At 39.9% G+C, this 23,364-nt stretch overlaps 1 protein-coding gene and 1 non-coding gene across 3 annotated transcripts in view; both read right to left on the reverse strand.

The window, feature by feature from the left end:
• Positions 1 to 23,364, reverse strand: part of Mreg (melanoregulin) — a 67,701-nt gene that overhangs the window by 23,650 nt on the left and 20,687 nt on the right. For both annotated transcript variants that reach the window (XM_020158570.2, XM_074071665.1), the window contains exon 2: positions 17,893 to 18,052. In XM_020158570.2, the coding sequence (XP_020014159.2) occupies positions 17,893 to 18,052 (160 nt within the window). The remainder of the gene's footprint in view (positions 1 to 17,892; positions 18,053 to 23,364) is intronic.
• LOC141422946 (small nucleolar RNA SNORA51) lies at positions 4,112 to 4,242 on the reverse strand. Its single transcript, XR_012447637.1, has one exon. It is a non-coding gene; the product is annotated as a small nucleolar RNA SNORA51 (small nucleolar RNA).

The raw sequence follows: 23,364 nt of genomic DNA on the forward strand, positions 1-23,364 counted from the left end.
AAATGGGTAGAAGGCCACGACCCTAAAACATATCTGGATTTATCCACAAACCACAATACAGTAGACCTGCACCTGTTTTCAAAACTTTCTGGTACTCACAACCAAGGCTGGCAGAAAAATAAAACAAAAAACAAACTAGAACAGATTGAAGTACATGCAGTTGTACAACTGAACAAAAATATGATGGTTATGCTAGTAAAGACTGACTCACACCACACCCTCTTGAATGACTGGCTAGATATCTGGGCCTGATTAATTGTCAAGAGCACCTGGATCTTCTGGTACTTAGTTAAAAAATAGGACCACACAGCCAGAACGGCAACCTGTGGCCCAGCACACACTTCCTGTATGCTTGTGGCCTTCCTACAGCAATACATACTATTTAGGGAAGAAGAAAATAAGTTAATTTTGACTCAGGTCCACAGACAATTGCCCAAAGTTAAGTGTTTTAATAACAACGACAAGAGCAAACTGGTAAAACAGCTTCAGTGTGACTTTACCTCACCTCATTTGTAACTGAACACATCAATTATTTCACAAGGGTGTGCCAGGTAGAATTCATTAGCTAAGTGGTCTACCTCTTGGATTGCACAACCATAAAAATGGCACAGCTCATTCCTGGGCTGTAAATAGCACAGTCATGTGTAATAATTTTGGAACAAGTATTCAGGAGCCTGGCACCCAAATTAAAGGGTTGCTTCATGTCAAGAAAAATAAGGTATCTTCCTAGAATACTCTGGAGATTTAAGTCTGAGAAGCAGCAGATCTTGACCCCAATCAGAATTGGGTAGGTGTTCCCCTGTTCCCCACAGGCTCAATCAAAGCCAGAAAAAAAGGCAAGCTGTTCGTCTGGAATGTTCTTCAGAACCTTATTACAGACCCACAGCTGAGCCACACTCACATCAGGAAGTCCTGGTGCATCAAGATCAAGGGCTCTCGGGGGTTCCATGCAGTTAAGAGCCATTTTCGTTTATTCTAAGAGCAAGACCAAGCGAAAAATGGGGCAAGAGCAGGGGTGTTTCTAAGATGGAGTGGTGAAAAAAAAACAGCAAATAAAGATTTTAGCAGGGAAGAAAGCTCCAGGGTAAGAGCCTGAGATAGAGGAAGAATGTTCTAAAACTGCAAAGACAAACACTGACTGATGGCTTCCTGCACTTTCTGCATCACTCACTTTGGCAGGATTCCTCAAAGCCTCTGCTGCAGCTCCTCCCAATCACACATTCCTCCTCACCCCTAGTCCTTTGCCAGCACTCTTACAGTAAAACAAGGCAAAACAGTTTAGAAAGACTCAAGGAAACAGCTGCCACAACACGGAAATAGCTTTATTTTAGATAAATTGTATACATATATAAAATGACATCTGAATTGTATTCAAACAGTACAGAAAACTATAAAGTTAATGGAATGTCTGTGTCTTTCCCTCCATTCACTCTCTGCAAGTACACAGGTAATTTCCACAAAGCTTATCACTATACATTAGCGCTCTATGCTTTTACACAAATGGGAAAATAGTACACAGAACCACCTAGAAATAGATCATAACCATCTTTCCAAGTCAGTACCTATAAATCCTTCCTTATTATTTGTCAGGCTATATAGCATTCATTGGTATAGTTATTTCTTATATATTTAACCAGTACTTTCATTGGAGATGTTCATTTCCAGATCTTTGCTTTTCAAAACAATACTGCAAAGAACATATCTCTTTGCTTAACAGCAAAATTTCTGGGGAGAGTTGACTTAATTTAGAGTCAGTGTTTAGACTATTGCACCTTACAAAGAGCCTTAAACTGGTGAACGCAGCCTCAGTAACATAGCAAAGGAGCTACTGGGGACTAGGGGGTGTGCTTGCTAGGCAGGCACTCTATCACTTGAGCCACTCAGCCAGCCCTTTTTGTGTCAGTTATTTTTGAGATAGGGTCTCACTTTATGCCTGGGCTGGCCTCAACCTCAATCCTCCTATTTGTGATTCCATGCATAGCTAGGATGACAGGCACATGCCACCATGCCTAGAAATAGGTTGAGATGGAGCCTTGTGAAGTTTTTGCTGGCTACCCTTGAACCACAATCCTCCCAAACTCAGCTAGGATTACAGGCTTGAACCACCACACCTAGCTGCAAAGAAGCTATTGTGATCACAGTGAATACAACTCTGGGGTAATCACTGCCTCTGGGATCAGCTGAGAGAAAAATTCAGCATTTACTGAATGTTGCCCACAGTCTATTCCAGCAGATACCTTAAAGCTTAATGACCTTATGGATTTCTGTGTGCTCAGTCACCTTTATATATTAAATACCAAGCCAGAGAAATGAATGACCCTTCAGTTAGAAAAATGTACCTCTCTGTGGGCAAAAGAGATGACCTAGTTATTTGATTGATTGGGAACACAGTCAAACAATCTCATGGGAAAGCTGGGATAGGACATCATTTCCTTGTTGAGCCTTGGTAGGTGTAAAATTCTGTTTGCAGCAATCTGTGTGTTTTGTTAGGGCTACTATTAGAGATCTCTACCCTTGGTTCTGTCCCATACCTCTTGCCTTCCACTCCTGACCTGTTGGTACTGTATGGATATCTACTGAGCCTGTACAGGCTGAGCCTTTACTTGAAATTCCTACCATGCTCTCAGCTCCAGATCTATCCCATATTACAGTGTTCTAGATTTCCCTAATTCCACATTCTGCTGTCTGCCCTCCCCATCTCCATCTGTGCTGGATCCAAGGCAACTGTTCCTCGGGGGACAATAGTCAGAAGTCTCCATCTACCACCATCAAGGGGCAGGAACTCCTAGCCAAATGGCATGAACATGACAAATGACAAGACATTGTTCCAGAGATGAAAGCAGCAAGTTACCACATCTCGAGGACAAAGGTAGTTGGCAAGACATACATAAGGTACTTAGAGCAGGCACCTGAAATACAGGAGAGATCTCTGTAATGCCAACACATTATTCTTACTGTCAGGTTCTTTTTCATCACAACACCTTCTTATATGGTCATTGGCTTCTCTTCCAGATTTAATTATACAGGAGAGGCTCTATATGCATATAAACACCAGATGTTTATATGCATATGCACTTGGGTTTATATGGTGGTCTCTTGAGAATTTGGATAGTGTTAATAAAACCCCTCTGAGATGGTTAATTTTTTGTGGCAACTTGACTAGGGCATGGTGTCCAGATATTTGGTCAAATATTATTCTGGATTTTTATATTAGATTTTTATATGAATTTTTTAAATGATATTTACATTTAAATCGGAAGACTTTGAGTAAATCAGATTATCCTCCATGACATAGGTGGGGCCTTCTCCAATCAGTTGAAAGCCTTTTTAGAACAAAAACTAACCTCTCCCAACCAAGAAGGAACTCCGCCAGTTGACAGCCTTTGGATTCATACTGCATCTCTTCCCTGAGTCTCCAGTCTGACAACCTACTCCAGATTTTTAATTTGTCACACATCCTCAGTCTGTGAGCTAATTTCTTAAAGTAAATCTCCATGTATGAGTTTACATATGTATGTATCTATCTATATACACACATTATTGGTTCTTTTTCTCTGGAAAGTCCTGACTAATACACCCACTAAGTTCCAATAGCTCTGTACCTGAAAAAAATCAAAGTCAGAGACCCACCAAGCTGGTCACTTGACCTTGGGAAGGAATCACCTTACCCATGGTATTGCAAGCCTGTGACTTTGGTGCCAACAACCAACCAGTCTCACCTGCTGACACATCTAGTATGTTGACCCAAGAACAGTTGTGAAACTAGGAGTGGATCCACACCAGGATGAAAGGAGACACTTATGGCAATGTCAACTAGCTGGTTCTCACTGAGTTGAGCAATGGGGGATCTAGGAAAAACAAGAAAAAAGGTTCCTACCTTGTTAACACAAAATTCACATGCAATACAAAAAATACTAGCCTTTCAGGTGTATGAAGAACTGACAACACTCTAATTCCAAATCAACCCTGCCTAGTTTAACATGAAACACATCATTTTTAGCAAAATGGAATGATGAATAGGCACATCAGAAAGAATTTGAGCTCAAATTTGGCCCAGATATTTTTCAAATAACAATCATGTGAACATTGGAGTTTACTTTTTCTCCCTACCCCATGTCTCCTCATTCACAATACAGATGGGCACAGGGTCTAGGCTGAAGTGTATATGGCATAGGTTTACTTTGCTTCCTCTTTCTATACAGTCAATGTAAGAATATAGCCTGTGGTAAACACCAGGAGGCTTAGAGTTTTCTTAAGAGGAGAGGGAAATAAGTTAGGTAGTAGTACCTTTTTCTATACAAAAAAAATCTATCTATACCTATCAGTTTATCAGGAATAAACTGTGATGTGGTTTGCTCACATATAAAATAAAGGACACCCAAAATTATTCAGTTCTTGCCCATAGTCTACAGACCCTCAGAGCCTTCCTTCTCCACTCTATAGTCAATGGCATTGAACCCAAGTAAAAAGCCATTTCTACTTGTACACTACTGAGAAAAATCATTTACCCTCTTGGTCTCTCACTCACTCACTCTTTTGAAACAAGTAGCTTCTTAATCCCAAAAGACTGCTAAGAGAAGTCATGCAAAGCATGCAAGAAGCACCCAAGGTGGCATCTCTGATGGTCTGAGATGTTCTAGGAAAAACCAAAGACTACATTGAGTAGGTTACTGGAAGCTTACCTTGGTATTAATCCCCAGTGTTTCAAATCTATAAGTAGTCAGCTATTTTTTAAAAAATAAAAACTTTTGAGGTAGCTTTGTGGTTCCAGTTTCTTCTTGGCCCAGTTGGTTTATGCAAGTTGCAAAAAACCTAATGGAAAGAGCCAAATCTTATCAACAAATTATCCTGTACCTACCTGCCAATAAATAAGTGGCCTTTCTGCTAGAAATTTTGTCTACCACAAGCACAGTGATACAGAGGTGTGGCAATCTGTTGCAGGGACAGTGAAGTACTGGACATGGAGAAGGCTGGCCAGCTTCTGGCAGGCACTGAATTCCTCTGGAGGTGCCCAGCTTGTCCATTCTATTTCACCTACTGTCGTACTCACAAGAATGTGACCCACTGGCTTCTACATATGTTTCTGGGCTCCAGGAGAGGGGGACCAATAAGGACAGAGCTTCAAGAGCAGTAAAAAAAGAGGCCTTGTCATTGCATCCATATATAAACACCCAACACTGTAGAATTCAGGAAAAAAGTCCCCCAGTCTTCTGTCCTTTCCATTTGTTTTCTGTGGGTAAACAGAGGGAGGGAGGCTCTGCAAGACAGCACCCTGTGGGGTTTACACCACTAATGTCGATACTGAGTGGTGTGACTCAATATCACAGTTTCAACTACATCTAATTCTACATAGATGTGAACACTGATCGATTTGGAGATATCAACCATTTTATTGATCCATTTGGATATTAAGACAGGTGATTTAAATAACAAGTGTTGGTGAGGATGCAGAGAAACTGAAGCTCTTATATACTGCTGGTGGGAATGTAACATGGTATGGCCACTGTGGAAAATTACATGTTGGTTCCTCAAAGCATTAAACATAGAACAACCACACAATTCCTCTTCTGGGTACATGCCCAAGAACTGAAAGCACAGGTGCAAACAGACATTTCACACATCATTACTCACAAAAGCCAAAAGGTAGAAGCAATCAACATACCCATCAGTGGATAAATGGATAATCAAAATGTGGTATGTACACAGAATGGAACACTATTCAGCTCTTTAAAAGGAAGAAAAAGCTGATAATTACTACAGTGTGGATGAACTTTGAAGACATTATGCAAAGAAAGTGAACTCCTTACAAAAGGGCAAATATTGTATGTTTCCACTTACATAAGATATCTGCAGCAGTAAAATTCATAGAGATAGAAAGTAGAAAGGCAGCTGCTAGGGGGCTAGAGAGAAAAGGGAATTATTAGTTAGTGTTTAATGGTTACAGAGTTTTAGTTGGGGAAGATGAGAAAGTTCTGGAGATGGATGGTGGTGATGGTTACTCAACAACATGAATACACTTAATGCTACTAAATTGTACACTTAAAAATAGATAAAACAGTACATTTGTTTTATATCTATAAATATAGATTGTTATATATATATATATATATATATATATATATATATAGCCATAATTTAAAATAAAGGTGGTCATATGTCCCAGTTTATCTAGGGAAGTCCCACTTCATACTTTTGTCCTAGCATACTAAATATTAGTACCCCCCTTCCTCTGAGTTAAGAATTCCTCTGACTATGTCCCAAGCTGCACAACAAATAGTATATCCACCCTAAGGTTAAATAATTATTAAGTATCATCTGGCTATAAAATAACAAAGGTACAACTCTTATCCTCAAATTTGTCTGATTCCAAAGCCCTATACTTCACCACTACACATCCTACTAAATACCTAATGGGGTTCCATCCATACATCAAGTCTGCCAGTTCTTACTGCCTCAACTCTGCTGACTTACATGGAGCATGGACATGCTACCTACTTAAGAAATGCCGATGTGTTAATGCTAATCTCTGGAAATGCTTGTCCACGCACATATATAGTAAAAGAAGGTGGAGCAAAGAACAAAAAGAAATACCACGAACAGATAAACAAAATGTCTTCTGGGTGATCAAATGGTTTTTACTATCCAGAATGGTATCACAGTGCCAGGGGCATGTTACCTACAGAGGCCCACACAGATTGACACTAAACAAACACTGAAACACCAAAGCTGATCACTCGGAAGTTCAGTTGGTATAGAGTGGGTCATGGTCAACAAACACTCAGACTCGAGTGTCTACTTGAAGCAGGAAGTCCACATCTACTTGGTAACTTTGGCTTTGACCAAATGGTATCCTAAAGCTTTTTCTAAACTCATTAGAGACCAAAGGAGTGCTTCTGGTCATACAGGTTTCTGGGTCACAAAGACATGTGCTAGGATCCTATTTTTCCCACTCATTTCCTCCAACACCTTATAGAGATGACTGAAAGTCTCTAATCATATCTGTTGAAATACTTCCCCGCTAGGGCTCCAGAGGACTCAGTACTTGTCTGGAAAGCATTAGATATGCTGTTTAGCACACAGCATAATACTTAATGAATATTATTACCTAGAAAACAGGATCTCTGGACCCTCAGATCCCAATAAGCTTTTTATCCCCACACCCTAAATTTAAATAGTCATTAACAAAGTAAACTAAAGAACAAATGCATTCAATAATCCAGATAATTTGGACCCCAAAGAGGCCTTTGGAAGAACCCAGAATTTATCTAAAGAATTTCTACAACCTTCCACTATTATTTTGCTCCTTTATGGTTGGTGTGAACCTGCAGTCCTATCTCCAGCCAATGTCCACCCACATGTAGAGAAATCAGCCTTCCTGAAAAGACTCGTCTGATTCTGGAGACCTGCTGAGATAGCAATACAGAACCCAAGTGGAATGTATGGGTCCTGGCGTGCTTGAGCTACATGGCACGTTCACCATCAATGTGACATTTTCTCCCTCTTTCCCACATTATCCCTCCAAATATTCCAATCAGTTGCTTTTTTGTATTAGAGATAAGATAGAATAAGAGTGTGATCCAGGCACTGGAACCAGCTCCTAGAAATGCCCGCTGCTGTTTTAAACATGTTATAAGAGGTGTTTACAATGCCCATAGCATCAGGGTAGCAGGTATTTCTGAGGCACAGGAAGAGCTAATGCATCATAAGCCAGCAACAACTATTTTTCTTTTGTGACTTAAGAAAATGATATTTTGGTGGGTTCAGAAAGTATGACTTTCACGGGATCATTCCAGCCACCCAAGCAACTAGTGACCATGTGGCACTGATGTGTAAATATTGTCCCACTCAGTGACAAGTATGTAGGCATGCATCATACACACATTTTGCACATGTAATTCTTAAAAGCCTTAAAAATAAGCCCAGAATTTCTATCATTCATTATGCCTAGTACACACCGCCTATGTTGGAACCAAAAAAAAGGGCATGAAAATATTTATGAGAATGATCTGATATTTAGCATGCATTTTCTTAATCAAAAGTATAAACGCTGGGCTGGGGTGTAGCTTGGTGATGGAGCACTTCCCTACAATGGGCAAGACCTCAAGTTTAATGCCCACCAAAACACACACACACACACACACACACACACACACACACACACACACAATGCAAGTCATTTTTAACAGAACAGAATTAAAATACAAACTCTTGCGGGAACTAACTGTTACTGAATCATCAGAAGAGGCAGCAAATGGTAAGGTCAGAAAATCCTAAACAAAGTGAAGAAGAGATAGAAACAAGCAGAGTGAAACACCACAGAGCTAAAGAAACAGAAGCTCAGAGAAGGAGTTTTAACCAGCTACAATGCCATGGAAAAGCATCACCTAGGAAATGGGTTGTGCCCAGAGCACTTCCTGAAACATGGTCACCAGCCTCTAACCAAACATGACTCTCCTCCCACTCACGTGAAAATGCCTTTTCTACTGACTGGCCTCAATAAGTCAAACACACAAGCTTTGGGCAGACTTGGCCGATGTTCTTTGAAATCTCCATTTAATTACAAACAGTATCTGTTCCTCTCACAACAGGATAGGAACTCATATATAACAAGGACAATGATACTTATTATATATATACATACACTCATAATAATAATATATATACACACATACATATATATAGTCTCTAGATTCACAAAGCCCAGATTCAAATCCTGGTTTCAAACTTAACATCTATGTGGCCTTGAAGAAGTTGCTTAAAATGGAAACAATAATGGTACCTATATCTTCGGGGTAAGAGGACACTGCTAATACGTGCAAAATTGGAAGAGCAATGTCTTGCACTGTTTTCATTATTATTAAAATCTTAGAGGGCAAGAACACTCAGTATAGTTACATATATTATACAAATAAATAAATTAGGTCCATCAATAGATCATTAACAATTATTAAACTTCCTAGAACAGTGTTATATAAAGTACCACTAGTTTAATGAGGAAAAAAACATAAGGTTAATGATTTAGTGACAAGATTTTGAGATTGTTTACTATTTCTCAGTCAAACGCAAAGTACTTCACATCATCGTTCAAAGACGAGCAGTAATTCCCACTGCTTGGAGGACTGCCAATGAATCATTCCTTCTGCTGACAGTCTGTTTTCCACTAACACTTAAAGGCTGTGTAAGTGGAAATGGATTCTGTTTATCAAATTTAAATAATGTTACTTTTTATATATTTGACACTGCAAGTTACTTTAAGTTCATGCCTTTGCTTCATTATTTGCCTTCCTATATATCCTCTTTCCTGTTTTGTTTTGTTTTTTTTTCAATTTGGACTGCTGTAAATTCAGCCTTAACTATTTATAGTCTTCCTCTACCACCTTCAGATTCAATGGAGGAATGTACACACAGTTTCAAAATTACTTTTCATTATTCAGGGAATTCCAAAAATGATTATTCCTGGGTCTTTCATGCAGTTGCAACTCAAGGAAAAACATTTTGTTCAGTTTCCTTAATACCTTGCTTGAACTTCTACATTCTAACATGCAAAAGATTTAGAGTTCCTTGTTCCTTAATAGGAATTTGTATTCTTTCAAAACCCAAATCCTCTGTTTTATTAAAATTTGTACTGATGTTATCCTGTATGAAAAATAAAATGAGCAATAGTAATAGAAATGGAACTTATTCAAACTTCATCCTCTAAATCAATGTTAAATCTTATTTTTCAATCACACTGGACAAAATAATTTTAAGCAGTAGTTCTCACTCCACATGTCTTTATGTATCAGTAGTTCACTAACATATTTGGTTTAGCTGACATATTTTTTTAATGTGAGTTATTTTAAAATCTGGCCATTCTAGGGCTGGGCACAGTGGCTCGTGCCTGTAACCATAGCTATATGGGAGGCTGTAAGTAGGAAGAGCATGGTCCAAGGTCAACCCAGACAAAACCTGAGACCCTATTAAAAAAATAATTAAAGGAAAAATGGTTAGTGGTGTGGCTTAAATAGTAGAGCACCTGCCTAGTAAGTGCAAGGCTTTGAGTTCAAACCCCAGTACAGCCAAAAACAATCTGGCCATTTTATATGAAAATATGGGTTTGTCAGCTTCTCTTTAAAAATCAGAAGTTGCAACATTTGTGAGTCTACATTCTCTGCATGTCTAACTGCTCTCTGGAGCTTAGCAATTACAAACCATAAATGCAGTATGAGTTTCCAATGCTATTCAGTGTTTTTCAGTGTTCTGGGGGGTGGGGGGAGAAGTGCCTCCTTTGCTCATTGGATGTTGCCAATCCTGGGAGGAGCCTGAAATTTCATTCTCTGTTCTATACCTTATAGTGATTCCCCTAGTTTCTTCTGAGAAAGAAGTGGAGGACTCCCCCCACCTTTTAAGGGGACATGGCAGACAGAAAAATACCAAGGGTTGGGTGGAATGTGGAAATGAAACAAGCACATGAAATGGGTCAGATGGAATCTGGAAGCCAAGCTTACAAGATGTTCCCATGTGTGAAATTCAAACCATGATCCAAGGAAGAGACAATCAATCAATAAGGTCCACAAAAAGGGAGATACCGATCAAAAGTAACCTAACCAATTTATAATAGCGACTCTGAACTTTGTCTGGCTGCACTGTGCTCCTTTGCCTAGCTGCCCTCTATCCCTTCCTTTAACGGCATCCTAAAAAACCTTTGTTCTTTCCTACTCCCCAATCTCAGTTAATTCTTTTACCAGCTCCAGGCTCTGAAATCCACATTATGGTGGCCCTTAAGGGAAGATCTTATTTTTCTGGGAACTTTCTTCTTTTCCACATTGCTATGCCCCATCAGGGTAAGAAGCCTGCCTGTCTTTTCATTTCCAAGTCTCTACTTCCAAGACACAGTGCAGGCATGGGAAAATCCCTGAACCCTAAGGGTAACTCTTTTCCTCCATCTTTACTTTCATTTTGAATTTCTGACCTTTGTCACAGATGTCATCTCTGCCCTTTAGAGGATAATCTGCCTATTTGAAGACAATATGGAGTCAGTAGTGACTCCTTCATTTTCCTTTCCTTTCCCCTTGTCAAGACTGACCACCCTGACATCAAGTCTCTTCATTTCTGAGATTCCTACTCAGTCTTTGAAGGTCCTTCTGCTCATATGAGACATCACTATCAGAAGTCACACTTTGGGGCTGATGGAGGGTTCAAGTGGTAGAGTGCCTGCCTAGCAAGCATGGGGCCCTAAGTTCAAACCCTAGTATCACCAATATATGTATATGTATACTCACACACACACACACATATCACACTTTGGTCCTCTTGGATGTCTACATTGAGCTCCTTCTCTCCTGGTGGCCTTCCCCATGACTTAAGGTACTGAAAAACCCCTCCCCCATGCCTCGATCCTATTTGACTCACCCCTGAGCTACATTCCTTATAATGTGGCATGCCCAGCTTACAAATGTCCAGGTCACCAAGTCTGGCCCCAAAATAGCACTCTTACTTTATCTTTTCTGCTGTAATTCCTTTAAATGGTCTGAGGTCCCTATGGCCAGGCCTTCAGATCCCTCTCACAGAATCTGGACCTGTGGGAGGGATGCTGGATGTGTCTGGCCCATTCAGGGCATCTAGATGATCCCCAGTTCTCTTCTGTTCCACTCCTCTACCCTATACTGTCCCCTGGTCTTTTTTTCCTCCTCTCTCTAGCACTAGCCTATGTGGTTTCTCCCAACCACCTTACTAGACTAGTTTCTCACCAGTAGAAAAGTGGTTTATGATCTGTTTTCATGGAGACCTTCGCCATGTTTAAAACTCCCCAAAGTTCCACTGGATCCTCTCTTGACTTTCCTATATGTTTCCCAAGGAATTAAATCCCTCTCCTTGTTTTCTTTCCTCTGAAAAACTCCCACTCTTGCCTTTACTGCTCCAACCTCCTGAACAGACTTTGCTGTTCCATCACACCTCCTCCAGCAGCCTGACTCCATAGAGGCCACCTCTGCCATTATGTTGCTAGGAAAGTAGGCACAGGGTCCACACCATCTTTTTACCCCCTAGAGAGAACTGCAGTTAATCTATGCCAAAAGGTCTCTCTGAGAGTACAATAAATTAATATACTTGTTCATATGTGATATTTTTGTAAATAAGGCTACTGTCTCTTCTAAAAAAATTACCTTAATCTGTTTCATTCTGTCATAAATACAATTTGGATTTAATTCTTTAACAGTATATGGGTCCATTAACAAATGTGTTTTGTAAGTTGTTATTTTTTAGAGAAACAGTTTATGATTGCTTTTCTTCCTGGGTCTTCATTAAAATATAAGGCTACTAAAAACATTTTGTTTTATTAAAAACTGTTGTCTAAAATTAGAAATAAGGGCAAAATAGTTTCTGCTGGGTATTGGGGGGGAGAGGGAGGGGGCGGAGTGAGTGGTAAGGGAGGGGGTGGGGGCAGGGGGGAGAAATGAACCAAGCCTTGTATGCACATATGAATAATAAAAGAAAAATGAAAAAAAAATAAAATAAAATATATGCTAATAAAAAAAACTGTTGTCTAAGTTCAAAAATCTTACACATTAAAAGAAAAAATCTGCAAATAGATAAGAGATATAAAAGAAAGAAAAGGGATATAAGAAAGTTAAAAGTGAAAAATGTTTTTGGTGTGATTGAGTTGGCTATAATTTAAAAATTACCTAAATTTTCAAAGGTAAATTTTCAAAATTTAATGTACTGATGTAAAAACTAAAACCTAGTTCTCTGACTATAATAACAAGGCTATCTTAAAAATATTGTTCTGTTATTAGTAATATTTATTACTGACTTTGAGAAAAGATTTTGTTTTATTAAGTTTTCTGTTAATTTTGTCAAGATTTTTGACCAATTAGGAAACTGAGCTTTAACGAAATCAAAATTCAATTAAGTGTTTGTGTCAAAGTCTTTTAGATGACCACATTATAACTGGTTAAACAAACAACCTATTATCTTAAGTGAGCCTTATATATTTAGTGCCCTATTTGTGACTAAATGTAGAGCTGTGTGTCTTAAATTTATCCAAATGTACAAATGTCTACAAAGTTAAAAAGGTACAAGTTTAATATATATAAATAATAAGCAAATGCCCTCTTTTATCCAAAATACATTCCTCCAAATTAAAATTGTTAATGATGCTAGCCTTGTATAGGCTTGTGTTCATGTGTTTCTAATTGTAACAAGGAGAGCTTAATGATGCTGGTATAATGATGGCAGTCATAATTATTATCCTAAAATGCAGTATGCAATGAAAATAACTAACTTCTGTCTATTGCTAAGCTGTTTTGTAAAATTTTAACCTGGTCTATTCTATTTTATCATTACGGTTTTGATCCTTTTGGAACATTTATAATCAAGCCATAGAAAATGACTCTAGCAAGTATTTATCTGTCAAATAAGTTAGCTTTTAAATACTTGCTTCTTTTGGGTTTTCTTTTGTATTTTTCTTATAAAACTTTGTAACTGCAGAACTAAAACTTTTAACAATAACAACTTGAGCAGGATTTCTTTTGAGATACTAGATGTCACCTATAAAAGTGACAAAACTAAATTTAATGGACTCCAGGTAAGCCCAGCCTAAGAGCCAGTTCTTCCTAACTTTTTTGTTGCTTAAATTAAGCAAATAAAAAAAAAAATCTATTGGCACTGACTCCCTCCTGACCTGTCTGTCACTTCCCCTCTGATGTGAGATCAGATCAGACCAACCAGGATATCTCATCTGAGCAACAAGGAAAGACTTACCAGAACAAAGCTTATCCTAGCAACAAGGGACCATTCAGAGACAAACAGGGCAGAAAAAACTGTTGAGTCAAAAGGGGAAGTTCTCAGATTCCAAATGGAGTCACTTGTGCCGACCCTTCTAAAAGTAACTAAAGCCAAGAGATTCTAAAGAAATGGTTCACATGCAATACTAAATCCCATGCCTGTCTACCTTCCAAATGGACAAAAACTAGCCTTTCTATTACCAGCTACCACTATGACTTAAAAATCCAGATGCCCCTCCCTATCTATGGACATTCACAGTCCCTTAAAAACAAGAGGGCTATCCAACTCTTCCTCTGTTAATAGGCCTCAAAAATATATCAGACATAAGGACTGGAGTACAGGAATTATTTCCTCCTCTATAATCTACAAAGTCTTGTCACTACAGGTGGTTAATGCTCTAAACACCATAGCCCATAGCCCAAACCCTCAACAATTTAAAGGGACAAATTAACACTCTAACAGCCCTGGTCCTACAGAACAGGAGGGCTTTAAATATGCTCGCTACTGCCCAAAGGGAAGCCTGTGCTAAATTTCAGAAAGTCTGCCGCCTTTGAGCTAATAGATCAGGACAGGTTCATACTAAATTAACCCACCCATAAATTAACCCATAAAGCCTCTCAATTTAGAGAACAAGAGGATGGCTCTCGTGGGAAAATACTTGGTCATTGTTATCCTGGTTTCTCCCCTTCTCGGGACCTCTACTATTTATTTTACTCCTTTCTACTTTTGGACCTTGCTTTATTAATATTCTAACCAGATTTGTTTCTTCTCACCTCCAAGCCATAAAGTTACAAATGATGCTATAATATAGGTTCCATTCCCTATTGCCTGGCCCTCCAGTGCCCTGTAGTGCTCTGGATCTGTCCTCTGTGCAATTTTATTCCAGTATTCGATTAGACCTTGCCATGTCCCAAAGACTGCTCCATAACTCTCTGTCAGAATAACAAATACATAGGCAGGAACATCTTTACAACCCTACCCAGATCAAAGCAATTATAAGAAGATGAAACTTTTGCCCCACTAAAATCAGGATTGGTTTTGTTGTTCAGTAAGCGAGGAATGTGGAAGACCCCCCCTTCCCCTCTTTTAAGGAACTATGACAGAAAAATACCAAGGGCCAGGTAGAATGTAGAAATGAGTCAAGCCCACAAAGTAGGCTAGATGGAATCCAGAAGCAAGGGTCATGAGATGTTCCCACATGCACAAAATTCTTACTGCGATCCAAGGAAGAAATAATCTTACTGCGATCCAAGGAAGAAATAACCAATCAACAAGGTCCAAAAGAAAGGAAGAACCAATCAGTGAAACCCAAAGTAAACTCTATAAAAGCCTGTCCCCACCCCATGTCAGCACAGCAGTAGTGACATTTCCCTTATTGGTAGGCTACCCTCCCTATTTTCTTTAATGGTACCTTAATATATCTTTGCTTTTCCTAGTCTCCCATCTTGGCAAATTCTTTTACCAATCCATGACTCTGAAATCCATTACAGGAAACACTGTCACAATTCCAACATTTAAACACACATACAATTCTACTCCTGAAAAAAACTATAGGTCATACAAGTCTACATGGATATCTACTGTAGCATTGCTTTTAATGGCAAAAACCAGATTGACCTCAATATGAATAGGGACTGGCTGAGTAAATGATGGCAAATCCATGCAAGAAACACCAGATAGACCCCAAAAGCAATAAGGTAAATCTAAGCATATTGAAATGGAAATGTGTCAAAATATACCAAGTGGAAAAAAGGAAGTACAGAATATTATGTAACGTGCAATCCAATCTGTGGAGGAAATGAATAGATATATAAATATATCTTTGCATTTCAAAACTCTTGAAGAAAATATAAGCAACTTTAACCATTTTATAATTTTTAAAAATAGAAGCACTAAGAACAGGGATATTTCAAGTCATTTCATGTGTAATTATCATTACATCTTCATGTTTTGTTTTGTTTTTTTATTTCCTATCTTGGTAAGAGTCCCTCTAGACTTCATTTCTCTGGCAATAAGAGAGCGGGAAACACACATAGGGCCACTTTGGAAGAGTGCTTTACAGTTCATGATGTCTCCTCAACTATTTTTTCAAAAGCAGACACAAACAAGGCAGAGATGCAGAAGTTCCTGCAGGGAGAGCTGTAAGGTTCAGCTGCAAACATCCCTTGAAGGGTTTCACATTTGCATGGGACCCTGGTGTGTGGGAGTTGGGTAAACTTTTATTTCCCTTGTGTTGCTACTGCTTTGAGCAGGATCAGGGGAGAAGAGGCAAAACTGGCAAAACTCCTAATTGGCTTGCCCAATCCTGTGATTCTGTAATACAACAATTTGCTCCTCTCCTTAAAGGACAAACAAGGCCATGTGTTCCCGTCACAGCAGCCAGCCCAGGCTATTCTGGGTAGAAGTAGCCTTTATGACCTCTTTTGGTGTTACCAGGCAAGGAGGGGAATATGCTGGGCACATGAGAAGCCAGAGATAGCACAGTGCTCAGTCCTAGCGGGATGCTAAGTATGAACAGCCACTGCAGGAATCTCTAACCCACCTCCAGAACCAGGGACAACTGCCAGTTCTTCACCCACCTAATCTCTAACATCCAAATGCATTCAAGTCACATCAGAATAAAAAGGTGAGAACACATTGCACTTCCAAAAGTTACCGCTTTCTACTAAAATGTTTCTTGAGGAATAAAATAGCAATTAAATTACCAAAAAGAAAGAAACCTAGATAAAGAATAGATGGGTACCACAGGCTCTAGCTCCTGCTGTCTACTCCGGTGCTTTTCTTCAGAGCCAGATCCTGGGGGCTAAGTACAATTCTTTTCAATTATTGTAAGATGCAAAGCAATATGCAGTGTATATTGAAAAGTCTCTACCCAGACCTAACTGATGAACCCAGAAGTCAGAAAATTCAGGTTGTATTATTTGGAAAATGATTTTATATAATATTGCATAGGATACTCAACTGCTGCTTTTGAAAGATGGAGGAAAAAAACCCACAATCCTCTTTGCTATTTTAACTTAAAGAGTTCTCACCTTCCTAATTTTCTATGGTACCCATACCAATAGCTCTGGATTTAGAGTCCTTAGTAATAGTTTCAAGTCTTATCACAAAAACCACCCTAACTATGGCAGATCTGTGGCTGTCTGATCAATATGCACAATTTACAAGGCTTCAACCAGAAGAAAAATTAATTCAGGGCCCTCTAGTTCAGAATTAGTGATAATGCAAAACACTCTTCAAATTTCAGTTTAAACTCAAAAAGCATCTAACTGTGGCTTGTTAAGCAACTGCAAAGATCAGAGATGGACTATTTAAGATATTTAAGATAATCTACTTTCCTGGTCTTCAATAGCATTGCCTTGCATGTAATTTGTGTTGTTAAGGTAATAATTAGAAATGGGTCTTATCTGTGGTACCAAGCAGGTCTATCAAGACTAGTTATAATTAGAAACTAATAATAAAGTATACTGCTAAACACCTGTGCTGCATTTCAAATAGCCCTTTGCTAGCCAGGCATGGTGCTGGACCCCTGTAGTCCCAGCAACCTGGGAGGCTGAGGCAGGAGCATCTCTTGAGCCCAGGAGTTTGAAACAAGTCTGCACAACTAGCCAGACCTTCCATCTCAAAAAATATTGTTATTTTTTACTGTCCAATATCATCTCCACACAGCAAAATGTCAAAAGGTACTGTGATGGTTAATCTTGATTATCAACTTAATTGGATTGCGAAACACAAAGGAGATTAGTAAAGCACACCTCTGGCCCTGTCTGTGAGATGTTTCCAGACACACTAAATCATGAGCGCTCTGATCTAATGAACGGTTTAATCCATCAATGGATGGATTCCAAATTTGAATAATTTGAATAACTATCAGGAGGCGCTGGAACTGTGGAAGGTGGGGCACAGTAGGGAGAAGTGGGTCACTGGAGAGCATGCCCTCAGGAGCTCTACCTTGCACTGTCCCCCTCCTGTTACAGCTCCACTCTGCTTCCCATCCACTATGATGTGAGATGTTCTACCACACCATTCCTGCCACGATGAACTGAAACCATGAACAAAACAAATCTTTCCTTCCTTAAGCTGTTTAAGGCAGGTATTTTGTCAACAGTAACTAATACAGATACTTACCTCTGAGTCTTTGGCCTGCTGATTACGAATGACTATCAAATTGTACAGGATTCTGTCATCGTCTGCCTCTGTATGGGACACATCATGGGGCAGACTCCATAAATTCTTTTCATCATCCCTTGCCAGCATTGCTCCAAATGAGGAATATGGATTGTCACCACTGTGATATAAGAAGAGAGAGAGGATAAGGATCTTGTTTTACATATATAAAATATGTTATATGTCATATACATAATATACAATATAAATAAAATGTATAATATATAAATATGTATATTTATAATTAAAAGATCTAAATTGTCTTTAATAATTAGTACAACACAATGCAATAAAAACAAACAAAAAATAGATCTTCTCTAAAATAGCAAAAAACAGATGTAGCCAGATATGTGTACAGAAGTAATTACTATAGTTAAACATGAAGTTTGCACCGAGTACTCCAGCAAAGACCAAAAAAGAAAATCCAAGGGAAATGGAAGTCTTGTGCAATTAAAAGAAAATAGTTAACATGAAGAGGTGAGCTTTTTACTGGCTCTGAGTTCAAAAACACACAGTAAAACTGGAGTACAATAATATATAGTATCTGTCAAAATTTTTACACTAAGAAAATTAAGCAATAAATGTGTCTATCCAAATATCCAATTAAGGCCTTAAGCAATGCAGGAGACAGACTAAGAATTTCAGCAGCCCCATTTTGTACATTTGTTTCATGACTTCTTTGTAAGGTGGTAACCACTTTGTGCTTACAGAAAAGATGAGAGATAGAGCATCACATGTAGGACATGCCTGTACACAGCCCAGCTACCTTCTGTGGGACAGGATAATAGGGTCATGCTAGGACTACTCACTTCATCTAATAACATGTGTGCAGCACTGACTACACATTAATCATTGGACTCAATAAAACTGTGAGCAAAACAGACACGGTTTCTGTCCCTAGACTTCACTAGAGTAAAGTATGGGAAATACATTAATGAATAATCACATGACTACATAATTAAATAGTGTGATAAATGCAACAAAGGGGTTATTCAGAGTGTAATGAGAGGACAGGCAAAATGCTAACAGAAGATCCAAGTGATGTGGATAAAGGCAGGCATCATGAAGAAGGGATGCTTCAGCTGTAAGGTGACAGGTATGAATAGAAAGAAAGCAGCATGTTCAAAGGCCCGGGGTGGGAGGAAATAGGGTGGCTGTTAGAAGAAAGGGGGCGTTGGTCAGAGAAAGAAAGGCAAGCTGAGGAGTCAGCTTGGGACTGATACAGGAGTTCATAGGTCATGTTTCTAACATTCTTCTAGTGTGGTCTTTATTCTTAGAAGCAAGGCAAGACCTGGAAGACTTTTAAGCATGATTGTGATGTGACATAAATAGAATTACATCTTTAAAAGAGCTTTCCAGGTAGAGTGTGTAGGATGTTGGAAAAATGTCAGGAAAGATTTGGAAGACTCATTAAGATGCAATTAAGGGGCTGGAGGCATGGCTAATATGGTACAGTACCTGTCTAGCAAGCATGAAGCCCTGTGTTCAAACTGCAGTATTGTCAAAAAATAAATTAAAAGATGATGTAATTAAGGACTGGAGGAGTAGCTCAATGGCAGAGTGCATGCTTAGCATGTGCGAGGCCCTGGGTTTAATCCCCAAACCACAATTAATAAACATTTGTTTGAGGTAACTCAGGGACAGGTAATAGGATTCAAATGACAGTATGAGCTAAAACTATGAAAGATAGAATTAAGAGAATTTGAGGATGAACTCAGTGGAAGGGGGCTGCAATAGAGGGTGAGAGGAGTCAAAGATTCTCTCCAAGCTCCCTCTCTAGAGACCTCCAAGCTCTCTGGCTATTCACCTGGATGGCAAGTGATGCCATTCTCTGAGGCAGAGCTATAATGCCCCATGGCATGGGCTGGCAAACACACCTGCAGGTATGTCATGAAGGAACAGCAAATAAAGACATACAGAAGACATCCAGATAAGCAGATGGCACCTAGGAAGGAGGGATGAGAGTAACTGACAGTAGACTGAAAGTAAATGTCAAGATAGCCATAAACATGACATAACTCACAAGTAGGTACTAAGGAAATCTCACAACAGGAAGCAAGTACCACGCACAGATTGGGGTTTAGCAGTAGGAAGTGCCCAGCAAGGAAGCAGCCCCAGGATTAGAGTGATGGGGTTCAGATTAGGCTGCCAATTAAGGCCTTAAACTTGGGAAAGACAACGAGGGCACACGTAGGGGCAAAAGGTGGTGACGGGATGTTGGAGCCAAGGTGGCCAATCACCTGAACCAGAACAGAGCCTGGAGATGGTGCTGAGAGGTGCTCCTGAAACCCCTCTGGCCAGATGCCAGCAGCTTAGGGTCTGGGACTGGACAGAGTAATCCGTGCTATGGAGAAAGGGACAACTTAAAAGGAGTCAGACACAGCTCAACCACACTGTTCTCAGAACTGCCCTGTTCTTCCTCAGGCTGACAGATCCCATAAAGGCTGAAATCCAGAGGGCCCCATGGCCTGGCTCTCCTCAAGAATAGTAAGCCAATGAAAGGAGAGGTAAATGATGCCTTGGTACTCTGTATCATAAGGGTACATGTGAGCATGTCGAATTCACTCACTCATTCAGTCATTTACTTATTTATTTATTAAAATACATGTAATGGATACCTGTTATATACTGGTTGCTTTGGACTTGAAAATAAATAGAACATTGTCTTTTCCCTAACATAACTGTAATGAGTAAGTGCAATTTTTTTTAATGTAGGAGCAGAGAGGAAGAAATGATAAATGGCATGAAATGAAAAGGAAGTTCCAAAACGTTTTATGGAGGCATCTAGCCACACCTGAGGAATGTGTCCTTCACTGGAGGAGGAGGGAGGGCAAAGGTATTCCTAACAGAGAAATGGCTGGAGAAGGAGCTGTGCAAGGAGGCTGCAGGTCTCCACGGGTTGGGGAATTTCAAGCACTCATGCGCACCCACTGAGGTGACACACAGAGCAAGGGAAACGGAGGGACATGAAGATGAAAAGGTAATTTGAGGTTAGAGTAAAGATAGTGCTAGTTCAGTCTTTGTTCTGTGAACTGTGATAAGTTACCAAAGGAACTTTGAGACTTGTCAGGACTGGATTGCAGAGAACTCCAGATGAAGAAGGAATAAGGAGATGGCTTAGGAGACAAACAACTATCACATGAGCCTGGATGTGTTTTTCAGGCCACGCTCTGTGGTCTTAGTGTCAGAGAGCCTCAGGATTGCTGTGAGGTAAGGTACAGGAAGAGACAGACAAAAAGTAGCCCACAAGCCAATCACAACCAGAGCGGCCACTCTATTTGAATCTTCTTTGTTAGAGTTACGAGGAAGATTCTTTGAGAATCTTTGAGAAAGGTGGTGTTCTGTTGCTAAATAAGCAAATACATAATTTTAGCCATTTTGAAATCATGGTTAAGGTGAAAGTGAATGAGGATGTGAGCTAGGGAAACAGCAGCTCGAGGGAAAATGAGAGGATGGATTACAGCAGCATCAGAGGGACAAAGGCAGCCCCTGGTGAGCAGCATAGAGGGGCCAGTGAGAGAAGGCAAAGGTGACTGAATGAGGGTGACACCCTTAGCTGGGACTAACAGAGCAGACACCAAGGCTGACTGCAGGAAAGTGTCAAGACTAGGTGCAAGAGGGAGGACAGGGTGGATATCCAGAAGTTGGAGAAGTGCACACATGTGTCATGTCACCACGGGAGCTTGGGATCAGAGGAAGAGTGGGAATAAGGAAAAATCTTAGAGGAATGGGTCACTGGAGAGAACGGAGAGAGTGAAGGAAGGAAGAGAGACAGCTGGACAAAAAGGGTTCTGAAGATGCAGGAGAGGGGTCAGTACCATAAAGGGCACTGACCCAGTTTCTTTTTGCTTTTGCAGCTTCTGGTAAACCACTATCATACTGCAGATTCAGCCCTGAGTCAGGGCTCTGGCATTCCATCCTCATGTCATACAACCGTCTGGGGTAGAAAGGTGAGAGGCACCATCCCACTTTGCAGATAGGAACAGAATACAGAGTTGCTTGGCTTCTCTCCAGGGCAAGGTGACCGTCCTCAAAGTGTGAGGTCATGAAAGGAAGTCACCAAGCAGCCAGATTGTAACAAGGACTTACAGGTGGCTTTTGCTAAAAAGCATTGTGTCTTTACTTGGTGCCCGATGGATAGTTACCTGAAGGCAGGATAAAGCTTGGTATCTGTCTTCACTTTGCATCAGTCTCCGTTGTCATAAAACTTTGGGGTCAGATTCTTGCTCAACTCTGCACATAGGGATGTTAATCATTTAAGGAGAGTCTAAAACCTGGTGCTACAAGGCAGACGAACCCTAAATTTTCCTAACTTATCTCATCCGCCTTGAAGACTGAAGGCAGAAAGATAAGAGTAACTAAGGTATTTTCAAGATTTTCAGGGACATTCAACTGACTGGTTTTTTTGGTGGTTTTTATTTTTTTTTTTTCTTTCAGTACTGGAGGTTGAAGTCAGGGCAGACATTTGCTAGGCAGGGACTCTTCCCTCAGTCATTTTTTGCTTTAACTTTCAGATAGGGTCTCACAGACCATTTTGTGATGAGATCACCCCCTTAATGGAAGAAATTACCTCACAATGGGAACTTAACTCCCCACTTCCTGTCCTCCCCACATACACACACAAGGCAGAGCTACCATCTCATTGAAACCAATTTGCCTTCTCAAGCTGTGACATTGAAGAGGACACCTCTGGAGCCATTTCACAGAACCAGTCTGAGATAATGATGAACCAGACCACCGTTTGACCAAAACTGATTAACTATGCATGCTTCCGGGTCTTTCCCTACACAAACTGGGGGCTCATGTCAGAACCCCCCCAAAATGAGCAAAAATGCTTAATCTCCTCCAGCTTCCCAGTATAGTCATATTGATTAAATTCTTTTCCTGCTCTTCTGCCATTACTTTTCCATTTGATTTCTTGAGCAAGTGGTGGACCTAATTTGCTATAATCCCCCTTTGCTCCCGAATTAGGACTCTGGCCTAGGACTGTAGTAACAGCTTGTCCTAGGAATCAACAACATTCAAATGCTGTGACTGGGTACAACCACAAATGGAGCAAGTGGTAACAACTGTACGTGGTATGCTCCAGGTACAAACCAGGAAAAGTCCTGGGGGTTTCTCCCAAAGAGTGCACCATTCTGCAGACCTAGTGTCTAGTTTTGCCAGGGGCTGCATTCATACCAACTATGCAGTCAACACACCTCAAGGTGATGAAGCTCCAGAACCCTCCTGTCTTTCGTTTTCCAAAAAAATTGTCTCATTTTTCTCATCTCTGCAACAAGTTGATAAATTCCTTACTAGCAAGGATTAGATCTACATCACCCAGCAGAATCCAACACAGAGTAGTTGTTTTAAAAGTATTTGTTAAATAAACAGAGCCCTGATCCCAATCACTAAAAGAAATTCCTGCAGTAATTCATTGCTACCACTTTT

The sequence above is a fragment of the Castor canadensis genome, chromosome 4 (genome assembly GCF_047511655.1).
Source record: "Castor canadensis chromosome 4, mCasCan1.hap1v2, whole genome shotgun sequence".
Taxonomy (NCBI): Eukaryota; Metazoa; Chordata; class Mammalia; order Rodentia; family Castoridae; genus Castor; species Castor canadensis.